Source organism: Ischnura elegans, chromosome 7, assembly GCF_921293095.1.
Source record: "Ischnura elegans chromosome 7, ioIscEleg1.1, whole genome shotgun sequence".
Lineage (NCBI taxonomy): Eukaryota > Metazoa > Arthropoda > Insecta > Odonata > Coenagrionidae > Ischnura > Ischnura elegans.
In genome coordinates this window covers 104947488-104962782 of record NC_060252.1, presented here as the reverse complement: position 1 = coordinate 104962782, position 15295 = coordinate 104947488, and the positions used below count along the sequence as shown (strand labels likewise).

The following is a 15295-nucleotide window of genomic DNA, read 5'->3' as shown; positions in this document are numbered from 1 at the left end:
TTAAAGAAGTATTTTTAGTTGCATAACGTGGATAATTAAGTGCTTAATTAAAAAAAAAGTACCCACCATATTAAAAATAATAACTCAAGTGTTTTTGATATCAGTTTTTTGATCCTGTTTCAAATAACAATTTTTACTGAAAAAGTTGGTCGTATCGGGAATTAATTATATTAAATATAAGTTTTATAATAGTTGAGAAGTCAAAGAAACATTAAACATAATAACAAAAATGCCATGTTTTATGAATTTTTGTTTTATTGCGGTCTCCCAGACCGCACGTCACTGGTTAAGGGTTAGGCGAAGTTGAGTTGTTGTGAGCGGAGTCTAACAGATGCTACGATCTAGGTATAGGGCAAACCCATTTGTGACGGAATTACCTTCAGAGAAAACTATACCAAAGGATATTTCGGTAAAATTGTAAAAAAAAACAAAAAAATTGCAAAACTTCTGAGGATGATCAAAAAAACATTTATGAAGGTGGATTTCATATACATAAACTAAGCCAATTTTGGAAATACCTTGTAAATATGCCCAAAATTAACATATGATGAAATTACTGCCAGGTAAACCTCCTAACCCTTTATGACCCAATGTTGCTTCTAAGCAACATCAAAAATGTTTAAACTTTCAGCTCTATTTAGGAGATATCTAAACTAAATATCATTTTGTAGTGTAAATTTTAATGATGAAATAGTTAGCTTCCAGGATAATTATCATTGAGTGTAAAATTTTCAAGTTTTCAAATTGAAAAATCTTCAAATTTGATTTCTTTCAGAATCAGCTCTGGGTTAGAAAGGGTTAAGTGTAATGATATCAAAAATCTTCATAACTCTGTGGAACGAAGTATAATTTGAAAACTTTTAATACGGCTCTGAATAACGTTTCAAATACTGATTTCATAAAATTCAATCATTTAGCTGTTGATTCATCAAGATAAAATATTTCCAGCCTAAATTTTAATTTGAGAGAAAAAGTTGGCATTTTAATGGAAATGCCCTTTACTTCATATCTGGACAGAATATCCCGTCGCAATCTCATGGGTGACGTGTGCTAATGGTTCTCTTCTCTCTCTTTTGGACAGGCACGGCGAGAACTGGCACAGATTCCGCACCCGGGTGCAGCAGCCGTTGCTGCAGCCGAGGGTGGCGCGCAAGTTCATCACACCCATCGACTTCACGGCCACCGAGTTCGTGCAAAAGTAAGTTCACCCACAAAGGGATCTACTGCAATATTCAACCGATATCCAACCATCTCCAATTCAAAAGAAAGGTCACCGCAGCAGCATATTAGGCTTGACTTGGTGGAAATTGATTATTCCATCCACGCAGGGTGGCTATACTCTGTTCCTTTTGTCTTTGCGGGTGAGCTTTTGGCCAAAGCAAGTGGAGATGAGGGGAGGGAAAGTATCTCGACATGTGACTTTGCCTTTGCCAATCAGCAAACAGTAGGCGTGGCCTCAGTGAGTCGCTCTCAGGCCTCCGCCGAGTGAACATCGTGAATTCGCTCCTGGAGCAGTGTTGCCAAACCTCACGTGTTCCTCTTGTATGTGACTAAGTATGCCTTTCACCAATGGTGCCTCATTCAGCGCAGTAGCTGACAATGTCATGGGCTCCTGAGAAAGGATTATCCCCAATGCCTTCCAAATGAGTAGGTTTATTGTCTCGGCGCCGGGGCCAAAATACCTGTGGCCACCTATGACTCGCACGTTTTCAGTGACAAATTAGGGCGGCTATGTACATTTGGCAACGTCATGTTAGCTCCTCCTCTCTCTCTCTCGGTACTACCCCTCCCCTTTATGCGAAGCCATCCGAGAGTGTCCGGCCTCTCACGAAAGCTCACCCGCAGACATGAAGCGAACAGACTATAGTGATGTGCAATCAATACATTCCGCGACATTATACCAGTTCCCCTGGCCGATCACCAAAAGATCACCCATTTTTGCAATATATTGTATTTCTCGTTTAAAAAAAATCCATAAAACTCTGCTAACGTTTAATGCTAAAACAGATACGTTGTAAAATACAAATTAATTCTGATGAAAAACATAATCAACCTCCATAAGTGAAACTTTCAACAAAATCACAAATACACTTCATTTTTACACTAAATTCATTAGTGTGGGCAAGAAAAATACGTATGACGATGAGGCATTATAAAAACAGAGAAACGGATGGAAATATCAACGGAAAATGAAGCAAAATTACCAATCCAAGTTTATCCCTGACTTTCATGAGAATCACCTGAATTCTCTAGAATTTCAAAATGCCATGACAATTCATAGTTTTCCCTAACGCTCACCATGCCTACAAGTAAAAAAACTGGCAAATTTTTGCATAGAATATTTGAATAACCTAACCGATCATGATATAACCGCGTCATAACAATATCAAGGTAGCGTATTGATGCCTTACTCCCCAATTTGAGCGACCGTGAATGTTGGAGGATTTATAAGGGAAGATGATGTAATAATAGTTAAAAGCTGTGCGTGATAAAATGATAAACGTGGATAAGAGGTGCTGCATACGAACTTTTTCGATGCTTTCTGGCCTCATAAAAATCTAAAGAAACTGACAAATACACTCATGAATGTTTTAATATAGCGATGGTAACGAATGATTCAAATTTTAATCACGTAAAACATATTTCAGAGTAGAGATTTAACGCTGATCATGGTTTTTTGAAAACTTGCCCATCAGATCATTTTATTGTTTAAAACTTAAGCGATATGACTTTTCAGTCAATTGAAAGAGTCTATTTGCTTCGAAATTTGATGTCCATGGAGTACCCACAGCAGATCGTCCTCCGGATAATGAAAACTCCTCTGTGGATGCGAGCATTTGTTTCACCAGTGCGTGAGTGTAGCTGATGGCAGGGCCGTTTTAAGGTCATCGTAGGCCCTAGGCACTTTCAAAGTCGTAGGCCCTCCCCGACTTCATTTCTAATATTTTTCAAGAATGCACCCACACTCCTTTGCGATTTGAAATCTAAATAAACTTTCCGCAATGTTAATTATTCTATGCAGACGCAATGATGATGTAGTAATTCCGGTGTTACACCATGCGCTTCGCATTCGTTGTTTATCGTTAATCGTGTGCCTCTTTTTGATTAATTGTTTTTTTAAAGTAACGAAAGAACTTTTAAATAACCATGAATGATGGATACAGGAAGAAACACGAGAGTGAATTTGAGAAGCCAAGTCACCAATTGAGATGTACCCATCAGACCTGGAAGAGGTGTTTACTGATGAATTTCTTTTCTTCTCACGGACGTTTGCTGACAAGAAATTTGTGGCTGAAATACTTACAGCACAAATACAGAATAGGTTGGTGACAAGTTTTTCAAATGTAAATCATGTTTCCGGATCTATCTTTCAATATTTGGAACAAGTGCTGAAGGGGAACGTTCCTTTTCTAAACTGAAATTGATAAAAACGTATCTTCGGTCAACGATGGGACAAACACGACTATCCTCCCTGGCAATACTTTCAATAGGGTAGTTTCCTTCATCAAAGAAAACGAAAGGCATTGATTGCGATTCGTTACCCACCATTAGTGTATTCATAATATACAAATTATTTGGTTTTAGAATTCCCAGTTTAGACTAATGGCAATGGTCAATTTTAACCTCATTTGAAAAAGGCCAGATTGCCACCCATGCGATGCCACTCCACGTGACGTCACAGGGACCTAGTTTCTATACGAGTAGATAGGAGTTTTACATCGTCTGAGATTACCAATGCATGCACGAGGCACAGAGCTCAGGGAAAAGTCTCTTAATAATCACCTATTAAAATTGCCTATGGTCGGAAAGTTTCCTTCGTTTGAAAAGGTATAAATAATCCTTACTTTAGCCAAGCGCTACCTGCTAGCAGGGTACTCTGCCACCTGCTAGCTGCCTGCATCGTATCAGCGCTCAAAGCCTCGCCCAAAGGTCACCTCACTTGCGGCAGCGGGAACCAGACTGACGTCACACGGGCTTTTCTCAGCATTCATACTTAGCCGTCGCGTTTTCGCGCGCTTGAAAATTTTCACTTTTCATTTAATCGCGAAAAATACATATCGTCATTTAAAAATCTAAAAGTGTGAAATACGTACTCCAGGAGTAATAATCTTTCGATTCAGGCGATAAAAAATAATTGGTAACCACCCTATTGAAAAACATTTGATGAGGGAAATGACATATGAGGACGTCATATGTGACTTTGCTAGGACAAAGAGCCGAAAAGTTAACATACTGTAATTTACAGATCTACACAGCACTGCAGCTTGTATTGCTCAGGTGCTCATCTCACGTGGTTATATACAGTTACTTTAATACAAACATTATTAAATATTAATGGCATTCTGAACGAGTTTTCACTTTATGTTCTGGCTTTCGTGGGCCCTTGAAAAGTCCGTAAGCCCAAGGCATAGTGCGTACCGTGCCTATTTGATAAAGCGGCCCTGGCTGAGGGGATGATATGATGATAGGTAGCCAGGGGCACGTGCTGCCAGAAACTTTTAGGGGGGGAAGAAGGGTGTTAGGGCGGTGTATTTGTCTGTCCTGCTTTTTGTTCGATCAATTTGCATGCATCTGCAACCCGTTGGTACATTTCTTTAAACCAACTAAATAAGAAGAATCTGAGCTTTTTCCAGGTGAATATCATGGATGAAATCTTTTCGGGTTTCCAACCGGGTCAGGATCTGTATGGTGTAGGCCTAGAGCATGCAGACCCTCACGCGTTTGAAAACCTTAGAAACTTTCATCCAGCTAAATTATCAAGGAGAAAGTTAAATTCATTGTTGGATATTCACACACATTATGAAATACACTACGTACATGGAAAAAAAGTGGTTTCCTATTATTTTTTAATGCCTAAATCGAAAGATTAATTATTACTCCTGGAGTACGTATTTCACTGTTTTAGAGATTTAAATAACGATATCTATTTTCCGCGATTGAAAGAAAAGAAAAAATGTCAAGCGCGCGAAAACGCGACGGCTAAGTATTAATGCTGGGAAAAGCCCGTGTGACGTCATTCTGGATCCCGCAGAGTACCCTGCTAGCAGGTAGCGCTTGGCTTAAATAAGGATTATTAATACCCTTTCAAACGAAGGAAACTTTCCGACCATAGGCAGTTTTAATAGGTGATTATTAAGACATGTTTCCCTGAGCTCTGTGCCTCATGCATGCATTGGTAACCTAAGATGATGTAAAACTCCTATCTACACGTATAGAAACTAGGTCCCTGTGACGTCACGTGGAGTGGCATCGCATGGGCGCCAATTTGGCCTTTTTCAAATGCGGTTAAAATTGACCATTGCCATTCGTCTGAACGGGGATCTCTAAAACCAAATAATTAGTATATTATTAAAACGCTAATGGTGGGCAGCGAATCGCAATCAATGACTTTCGTTTTCTTTGATGAAGGAAACTACCCTATTGTGATTACTTTTTTTCCAAAGAACAGCGATTTAGGGACTGAGTGCAATTCCAATGAAAGTCCATTCCATTTTTTGCGGATGAGCAGCTTCTGTCAGCCCAATTCACAACGTGATTGCCTCTCGATTAAAATATTCGAAAGGCTCGCAGAACGAATCAACAAACGCACGACTGAATTTTTCGGAGAAAGGCAATGAGTTTGAGACTGATTTGAATCACTCTTTCAGCCCATTCCGACAAAAAAGGATTGTAAATGACGTAATTTTATTTTATAAACAAATTCAATGTATCGGAACATTTACTTGCCCTCCCGAGATATGGGTGTGGAGAAGAATGGAGAGGGTGAGATGGACGGAGAGGAAAAGGAACGACGAAGTGCTTGAGATGGTGGGTGAGGAGAGGCCGCTTTTAGATGAGAAACGGAGGAGAAAGAAGGTATGGATGGAGTTAGTGCTTAGCGGGGAGGGGATGTTGAAAATGGTGTTAGAGTGTAGAATGTTAGGGAAACGAGGGAGAGGAAGGAAAAGAATAGGATTTTTAGGTAGATTGAAAGGGATTAGGCCTTACAGTACAGAAAAAGGTAGCGCTGTAAGGAAAGGGAGGCTTCCAGATCACTTCTTGAACACTCCATTGAAACCTACCTTAATCGGTAGAATACTATAATAATAATTAGTGCCCCTGTGCAACTATAGCAGATTTATTGCAGGTAGTCTTCCCTGGGGGAAATATTACGGGGGCCTGAAGGCACCTTCCGGCTCCGTGCCTCTATGCGGACCTCGATTTAGTTCTGCGACAAAGTCGCTTTTTCGTCTCTCTGCTTGGCAGAATAAGTTTAACCGCAAGGCCTCGCCTCGCCGGAATTTCTGGTTTTATTGTGTTCACTAGTCCCAGCCTACTGGCTGTCTCCAGTGTGTTTCAGGAAAATTCGTTTCAGGTGTGTTTTTCCGTTATGTAATTTTTAGCATTTCTGGTGGTGTGGTTATTTATGGGGAGGGGATATGATTTGGGAGGAATGCAGAGTTAGGTGTTCGGTGTTTAAAACTTAAGTTTGGTGTGTAGTTCCAGGGGTTGGCAATTTTTTCATTTTCGGTACAGCTGAGGGATTTCTTGAATTGTGTTAGATTTTCTTTTAAATCGATGAGAATAGGTGTTATGTGAAGGTCCTTTCGTAAGTCCTTATTTCTGATAAACCCAGGAGCGCCAACTATTTTCCTTAGGAGGACGTTTTCAGTTTTCTTGATTTTTGTGAGGTTTATCTTTGAAGCCATCAGCCAGACTGGAGATGCATACGTCAGAAGTGGTTTCAGCATGGTTTTGTAAAGAGTGATTTTGGTTTTCAGATATAATTTTGATTTTTTTCTGCAGCGGAGGGCCAAGAGCTGCTGCTGCGGCTTTGGTCTATCCTATGGTGTTACGGATTTTTTGGTTCCGAAGTAATTTTCTGTCGAGTGTGACTCCTAAAAATTTAGTTGATTCCTGTCTTTTAATTTCTTTGTTGCCGTAATAACTTGGGTTTCCGGTGCCTGCTTTTGGTCGGCGGCTGAAAGTCATGTGGACACATTTGCTGGGATTTGCTGTCAGCTTCCAGGTGTCTGCCCAGTCTTCATAGGTGTCGATTTGTCGCTGTAGCAGTTCGGCCGTTGATCTAGGGTTTGAACCTTGGGCTATGAAAGTGGTATCGTCGGCGTATAGTAGATCGTCATTGCCGGGGATTAAGGGAAGGTCATTGACATAGAGGTTGAAAAGGGTAGGAGAAAGGAAGGCGACTGCCGGACACCATAGGAAAAGGGAAGGGTTTCAGGGGAAGCTTTGTTCAATTTAACGAAGAAGGATCTGTCGGAGGTGAAGGATTTTATTAGTTTGTGCAGGTAAAAAGGAATGGGAAAAGAGTAAATTTTCAGAATAAGGCCCAAGGTCCAAGCCCTGTCCAATGCTGATTCCGAATCCAAAGAGACAGCCTGTTTTATGAGCCGGGCATTAAAATCGGTGGTGATTTGTTCTTTAAGTCGCAGAATCTGATGTGTTGTGCAGTTTTGGCGCGGAAACCCGTTTGTTCCGGCCTGATGCTATTTTCCAGGGACAGGTGATATTTAAGTCGGTTGTGAATTAGGGTTTCAAACTGTTTTGACAGGGTGCAGAGGATAGAAATGGGTCTGTAGGAGGAGGGATTTGATGCGGGTTTTAATGGTTTCAGGAGCATGATGACCTTAGCACGTTTCCAGGCTGTGGGAAAATAGGAAATATGGAATAGGAAATTGAAAAATATGGCTAGGAATGAGATAGCGGAGGTAGGAAGGTTTTTTTAGGAGTTTTTGGAAATAGCATCAGGACCGGGCGTAACCGCAAGGCACGCACGCAACGCATTTCACTTTCCTTGTGGTATCAGTAGTTCCCAGCCAAAGGCTGTCTACTACTTGTTTCAATTTTTATGGTTTCCGGCTAGATGTAAGTCATGGCAGTTCCTTTAATTAATTCATCTACATCTACATCTATACCCCGCAAGCCACCTAAAAGGCGTGTGGCAGGGGGTGTTAGGACACCAGCCTTTTACAGCTAAAAAAAATATGAAGTACTCTAACGAGGTTTGTACTAGCGTTTATTAAAGTCCTTTATGGTTCGGGGGAAAAACGAATTCCCATATCTAACCGTTCGGCAAAACATAAAAAATTAGGGGGAAGGGATATGGGAGGGAAGGAAGGCGGTTTTTGGGAGTTTATATTTAGTTTTGTCAGGAAGGTTGTAATCCCAAAGATGAGCGATTAGTTTGTTATTTGTTAAGGGCAGTGATTTAGCGGATTTGTGAAGAGAGCTCTTTAAGCAGTGCAGCAATGGAGTGATCTTCAGGTCCTTTCGTAGGTTCCAGTTGCTGATGAACCACGGAGCGCCGACTATTTTACGAATGATGACGTTTTCGGTGGTTTTTAGTCGTTTTAAGTGAGATGAAACAGCGTGGAGCCAAACTGGAGATGCATAAGTGAGTAAAGGCTTGATGGTACTGGAGTAAAGTAGAAGTTTTGTTTTGAGCGAGAGCGGGGAAGAAGCTTTTATGAGTGGTAGTAGGCTGATTCTTACTCCTTTCGCTTTGCCTATTTGGGTTTTGTTGTGATGTGCCCAGGTTAACTTTTTGTCCCTGTGGACGCCGAGATATTTTACTATTTGCTGTTTTGGAATTTTAGTTTTTCTCAAGAACAATGAGGGGCCCTCGCCAGCTTTGGGACGTCTGGAGAAAACAATATGAGTATATTTTGCTGCATTGACGGACAGTTTCCACAGTTTTGCCCAATCCTCATAGTCGTCCAGATGGTGTTGAAGTTTGTCGGCAGCATGTACCGGGTTTTAACTCTGGGATGGGATCGTGGTGTCATCGGCATACAGGTACAATTGAGTGGAAGGGGAGGTAGGAGTATCGTTGACAAAGAGATTAAATAAGGTTGGTGATAGCATGGCGCCTTAACCGCAAGGCTTTGATGCCAGCGAGATATTTGGGAGAGTGGCGCGGCGTGGCCCGGGGCGGTGGAAAGCATCGGCGCCCCCAAGACGAATCTGGAAAATACTCGGCCGGGCGAGGAACGAGCCGCGACGCACAAAGGCCGCCGGAACCAGTTGGCCAGCGAGCGGAGAAAAGGTCTGTGGAAAGAAATTACGGGATAGGAGAAAGTGTTCTTTTTTTGTTCCGAGCGGCTTAGAATCTAAAAGACATCTCGGATGGATGGTCTTCTGCGCCTCACGCACGCACCCTGTCCTTTCTAGGTTTATCACAAGAGAGCCGTCAAAGCTGACGTGCGATGCGTTCAATTCGGGATGATGGACCACGAACGTTGGAAAGTTTTGATGAAGCGCATGTTTGACGAGCGATGTTCAACGTGCGCGTGACATCCAAATGGAAAAATTCTCATCACTTGAACGGGATGCCAACACGAGTCTCCAAATAGCAGGTCCAACCACCAACGCAATAGGGTAGTTTCCTTCATCAAGGCATTGATTGCGATTCGTTACCCACCATTATTGTATTCATAATAAACTAATTATTTGATTTTAGAAATTCCAGTTTAGACGAAGGGCAATGGTCAATTTTATCCTCATTTGAAAAAGGCCAGATTGGCGCCAATGCGATGCCACTCCACGTGACTTCAAGGGGACCTAGTTTCTATACGAGTAGATAGGATTTTTACATCGTCTAAGATTACCAATGCATGCATGAGGCACAGAGCTCAGGGAAACATCTCTTAATAATCACCTATTAAAACTACCTAAGGTCGGAAAGTTTCCTTCGTTTGATAGGGTATTAATAATCCTTATTTAACACAAGCGCTACCTGATAGCAGGGTACTCTGCTACCTTCTAGCATCCTGCATCGCAGCGAAGCTCATACCCTCACCCCAAGGTCACCTCACACGGCGACGGCGGGAACCAGAATGACGTCACACGCGGTTTTCCCAGCATTCATACTTAGCCGTCGCGTTTTCGTGCGTTTGAAAATTTTTACTTTTCATTTTATCGCGAAAAATAGATATCGTCATTAAAAAATCTAATAGCGTGAAATACGTACTCAAGGAGTAATAATCTTTCGATTTAGGCAAAAAAAATAATAGGAAACCACCCTATTCGGAGAGACCGCAAAGCTGAGTGACACCACTCATCCATTTTGATTTTTTCCGCTTATTGATTTCCTTAGCGACAATTTCCTTACTCGCGGTACACTCCAACACACACGGTGAAAAAATGAATTGTAATGTTGCGATCCGCTATTTGAGTTAAGTATTTGGTTAATTTTCCTTAAAATGATTGAAATCTCTACTCATGTTCTCAAATAATTGCAACATATGATTAGATAATCACGTAAAGATGATGAAAATCATCATGTGCTATGGTGGCTACATGTTACTCGCTTACATAATAATAATTATAGGATAAGTCTTACTCTCGTCCCAATGAAGGCGCAATGCTAACACAATCTTTTGGTAAAAATTCAATGTCGCCATTACAAATCATCAGTCATAAGTTAATCTCGACGTCATCCGCAGAATTAATAGTCTAGGTAGATAGAAAAATCTAGACTAGAAAACCTGCTTATGACGTTTCACAATGCGTTATTCGCACTTTAAACTCATAACAAATACAAATACAAATTCAAAAGAATTAATATCCTGAATGGTCCAATGAAACAGTAACCTCCGTAGATTTATATTTTATTTTGTGAAACTTATTTAGAGCTCTAAAGTAAGGTGTTGAGGAAATTAAACGGGTGGACTTCAAATAAAACGAATTGAAGTGATGAACAATAAAGGGTTAAAATAAGTCCCCTATTTCACAAACAAGATAGTGATTTAAGGATGAGTGATGTAGAAGATTAAATAACGATCGCTGGTAAATGGCAGTCACTTGGCCAAATGTAGGGAATTGAGTCTAGAATTAAACGAGAAAAACTCATGAATAACGCGTTTCAGTAATATTAAAGACATTTTGTTCCAACTGATCACCTTAGCGTCGCATGCTGACGCAGAAAATAAAAAACAAAAACCTCAGTGTATTTCGTCTCAAAGAGCTGAAAGAAAGTTCGCCTCCGGTGTGATGTTTGCCCCACATTTTCTCTGAAATGATAGATTGATATTACCAGAAAATATATATTTTCAGCTTCAAACTTTTGGTTCAATGCACAATTTTGAAAATAAAATATGGAAGATATATATAGGAGTAACAAATGAATTTGAAAGGATTTTGAATACATCCTAGAAACCTGAGATTAGATAAATATACAATCCTGAATAAAATATTTCCAGAAAATTTTTGGAGTCCGATTTTAGAAATCGCCACATGCTCTTATTTCATTAATCATTGCGAAATAAATTTAGAATTTTATAACTAGTTGGTGTGGGGGGGATTTCGTTCAATTTCAAGCAGGCCCCAATTAGTTGGACAGTAGATTCCGGTTAATTGGGACATATCGGGACTTGTGATTTTTGTCCCAATTAGGCGAACTCTCTTGTATGTGGGCATTAACAAACGTTGAAATGATAGAAAGAAGACTACATAATGTTTATAATACAACACAATTTTATTAAAAAATTAATTTGATTAATAAATAAGCGAGTGTAGTTAATTTATTATAATTTAAAAGAATTATAAAATTTTTGTTAAAAATATATTTCACAGCCACGGGCGACGCTGAATGAGTGTCTTTTGCTAAGTCCTATTAAAGAAAAGTCTTATCCTTTTGCGGATAGTATAACAACAAGAGCATGGCCCCATAAAACGGCATGTTGTCCCAATTAAGCGGAGAATACTCTGGGATACTCCTCTATTGGGTTCTGTTCTTCAAGATCTGCCCCAATTAAGCGGCTACCCCAAGTAATCGGTGGACCCATTAAACGGATTCTACTGTATAAAACCTCCGCCAAAATACGACGGTTTCCTATGATAATAATAAATACTCTTGGCTCTAAATCAGTACAGTAAAAGATTACGCCAACCACTTTGGAGATATGTCATTAAAATGTGCCCATTAAGGAAGGATATTGGCTGGTAAACGAAATATTCCCTTGCCATGCGGTTCGAATCGGGTGACGTGGAAGATGCGTGGGATGGAATATAAGAAGCAGACGGAATCACTGTCTGTCCGTTCGACCGGTCGGAATGACTTTGATGAATGATTCTTTGAGACCCTGGCAACAATCAAGCACTGCATGACTGGCAAAGACTTTTAAGTTTCACTTCAGGAGTGGCCATTTTCACGTCCGTTGTAAGAGTGAGTGTCTCTAGAGCCCGCAATGGGAGTGTGATGTCATCCTCACACGAGCGACAGCCATCTTAAGAAATGCAGCGTCAGTTTTCTCGAAAGTGCACGCGTACTCTATGCTAAAATAAGCGTTATACTAGCGTTTATAATGTTACTTGATTGCGAAATAATTGAAAGTTAGCGTTCACTTATTGAAGAACATAAGTATGTAGTTCTCCACACATTTTGTTTTACCGAATAGTCACAATGATGAGCACATAATAATAATCATTATTTGAGAAATATTTTTCATCATCCAGTATGCCTAACTGTCAGGGACTTACAAAAAAAATTGGGGGGGCCAAACCAGGGATATTGCCTCGGGAAAGTTTATAAGTAGTGAGTTTTAAGTTTTTAAAGCATTTTAGAAGAGTCATATGATCAACATTAGAACCCTGATAACTCAAATCTCGATATCTGGACACTCCGGGGAAAATCGACAAGCCTGACACATATTTTCCTCACAACCATAAAGAATTTTTCAGGGGGCTCGGGCCCCCTCAGGCCCCATGGAGTCGGCGCCACTGCTAACTGTCAACAAAACAATGATATCAATTAAACAAGATGGCACTTTCGACAAATTTTTCTTTCGTACAACGCGTTTCAACCGCTGGTTATTTTGAATACGCTAATGCAGTTTCGTAACTATAGGGGATGAGGAGATGTATTCCCCCCCTAAAGCCTCAGACAAATAAAAAAATTATTTCAAAACTTTTTGTCTAGGTTTGACATGTGATAACTGCATCCGCTTAAAAATGTTAAGTGCCAAAATGACGTAAAATGTATTTCCAGGGGTGTCATTTTTCAAAACATTTTCCGGAATCCCCGTTGTCTGTGGGGGTTCCCCTCCGTGCCCCTCCATCCCCCCAAAGCAATTCCTAGTTACACCACTGTGCCAATGCATTTAGTACTTACATCCATCCATTCTGTAAAATTTGTAGAAAGAAGTCACCTTGTTTTGTTGGCATTATTCAATATGTCGCCAAGACTCCAGAAAGCTAACAAAATTGTAATCAAGTTAATAGCATGTTTACGCATTAGGAGTAAAAATTTTCATTGAAAGCTGGTGACGGGTCGTTAATATTTCCGGCGATCGACAATTCAATTGCTGTTCCGTGACGATGGCATCAAGTGAGTGCCATCTTTCAAAATCTCACTCCTTCCGATTCGATCACGATTAATGAGTGGTTCGTGCCTTCCACTCAGCCGAGGAGCGCGCTCGAATCGAAAAACGCACTCCAAAGGCCCGCCGAGCAGAGAATGCACCGCCAGGTCACTGCCAAAGCAATCGCCTAGACTCGCACGCTAATAACCGAAAAAAGCGATAAGTATAATATATTCTTTGCACGCGTACTTAACACAACAATTGCCGTTCGCGATATTTATCCATAGCCATTGGCTCCAGCTGTGCTCAAAGCTTAACTGCACCTCAACTTCGCCGATAGATCGAATCGATTCATACTGTCTTCGTAGTACCAAATCGCTCGCGGCACGTTCTCTGTTCGGCGGGCCTTGGGAGTGCGTGTTTCGATTCGAGCACGCTCGGCTGAGTGGAAGGCACGAACCGCTCATTAATCGTGATCGAATCGGAAGGAGTGAGATTTTGGGAGATAGCACTTATGCCTCGTTCACATTACGATTGTCCGAGCGATCGTCCTAACGATAGTTGGCCGAAATAGCCGTGTGAATGCATGTCCTGACTATAGTTCACGTAGTTCCGAACGTTGCCACTTTACGATGGTTAGGCGCTGGAAGGCCAGAAACAGAAGCGACAAGAGAAAGACGAAAAGCTCGTGAAGCTCTATTTTTTTCATGGATTTGTCCTCGGAAGGAAGAATATGGGCGGAAGAAAAATTATTTGGTAAATACACGTTGAACACAGTATTATCTTGTCCCTGCATACCTCAACAGCTTTGCTAACCGTCAATTTCCCGTTCACTTTCGTTGTCAGCACTAGAGGGCAGCACGGGTTTTAACCATCGTCGTGTGAATTCACGATACTTCCGACAATCGCTGAAACAAACGTAATCTGAACGAGGCAACAGCGACTACGAAGACAGTATGAATCGATTCGATCTATCGGCGAAGTAGAGGTGTAGTTCAGCTTTTAGCACAGCTGGAGCTGTGGTCATTGTGAAGAGGCGATCTACCGCATTATTACAGGAATTCTTCCGGGAGTATGTTTATATGGAGTACCTTGCGATTTGTCCTCCAACTCCCCACTTTCATTGTAAATGCCTCCCACGCTTACCTCAAATTCTCCCAATACATCTCCACATCTACGCTTCAAAAAGGGCAGTATCCTTCATCAAAGGAAACGAAGGGCATTGATTGCGATTCCTTACCCACCATTAGTGTATTCTTAATATACAAATTATTTGGTTTTATAAATACCGGTTTAGACGAATGGCAATGGTTAATTTTAACCGCATTTGAAAAAGGCCAGATTGGCGCCCATACGATGCCACTCCACGTGACGTCACAGGGACCTAGTTTCTATACGAGTAGATAGAAGTTTTACATCGTCTGAGATTACCAATGTATGCATGAGGCACAGAGCTCAGGGAAACATGTCTTAATAATCACCTATTAAAACTTCCCATGGTCGGAATGTTTCCTTCGTTTGATAGGGTATTAATAATCCTTATTTAAGCCAAGCGCTACATACCAGCAGGGTACTCTGCTACCTGCTAGCAGCCTGCATCGCAGCGGAGCACATATCCTCGCCCCCAAGGTCGCCTCAATCGGAGGCCGCGGGAACCAGAATGACCTCACAAGGGCTTTTCCCAGTATCCATACTTGGCCGTACCGTTTTCGTGCGCTTGTAAATTTTCACTTTTCATTCTATCGGGACAAATAGGTATCGTCATTAAAAAAATCTCACATCCAATCGCAAGAGGCCAGCACCTCGATTATGCAAATGTGACAGCGGCGACGTCGATAGATGACCAAAACGTTCTCCTATCACGTTCCGCTGTATCATGCGATCATGTAAGCCACCGTCACCGTTCGTATCATATGGGTACGAGCGCGCGAGGTTGGTATCATTGAGAAATCTGAAGAGCAAATGAAATCCTTCGACACATCTCTGTCCGAGAA

General features: G+C 41.2%; 1 protein-coding gene across 1 annotated transcript in view; it reads left to right on the top strand.

Moving 5' to 3' along the window:
* The window catches only part of LOC124162745 (probable cytochrome P450 49a1), a 142305-nt gene that overhangs the window by 48118 nt on the left and 78892 nt on the right, over window positions 1-15295 (top strand). The window contains exon 4 of the mRNA XM_046539379.1: window positions 1082-1198. Coding sequence (XP_046395335.1) covers window positions 1082-1198 — 117 coding nt within the window. The remainder of the gene's footprint in view (window positions 1-1081; window positions 1199-15295) is intronic.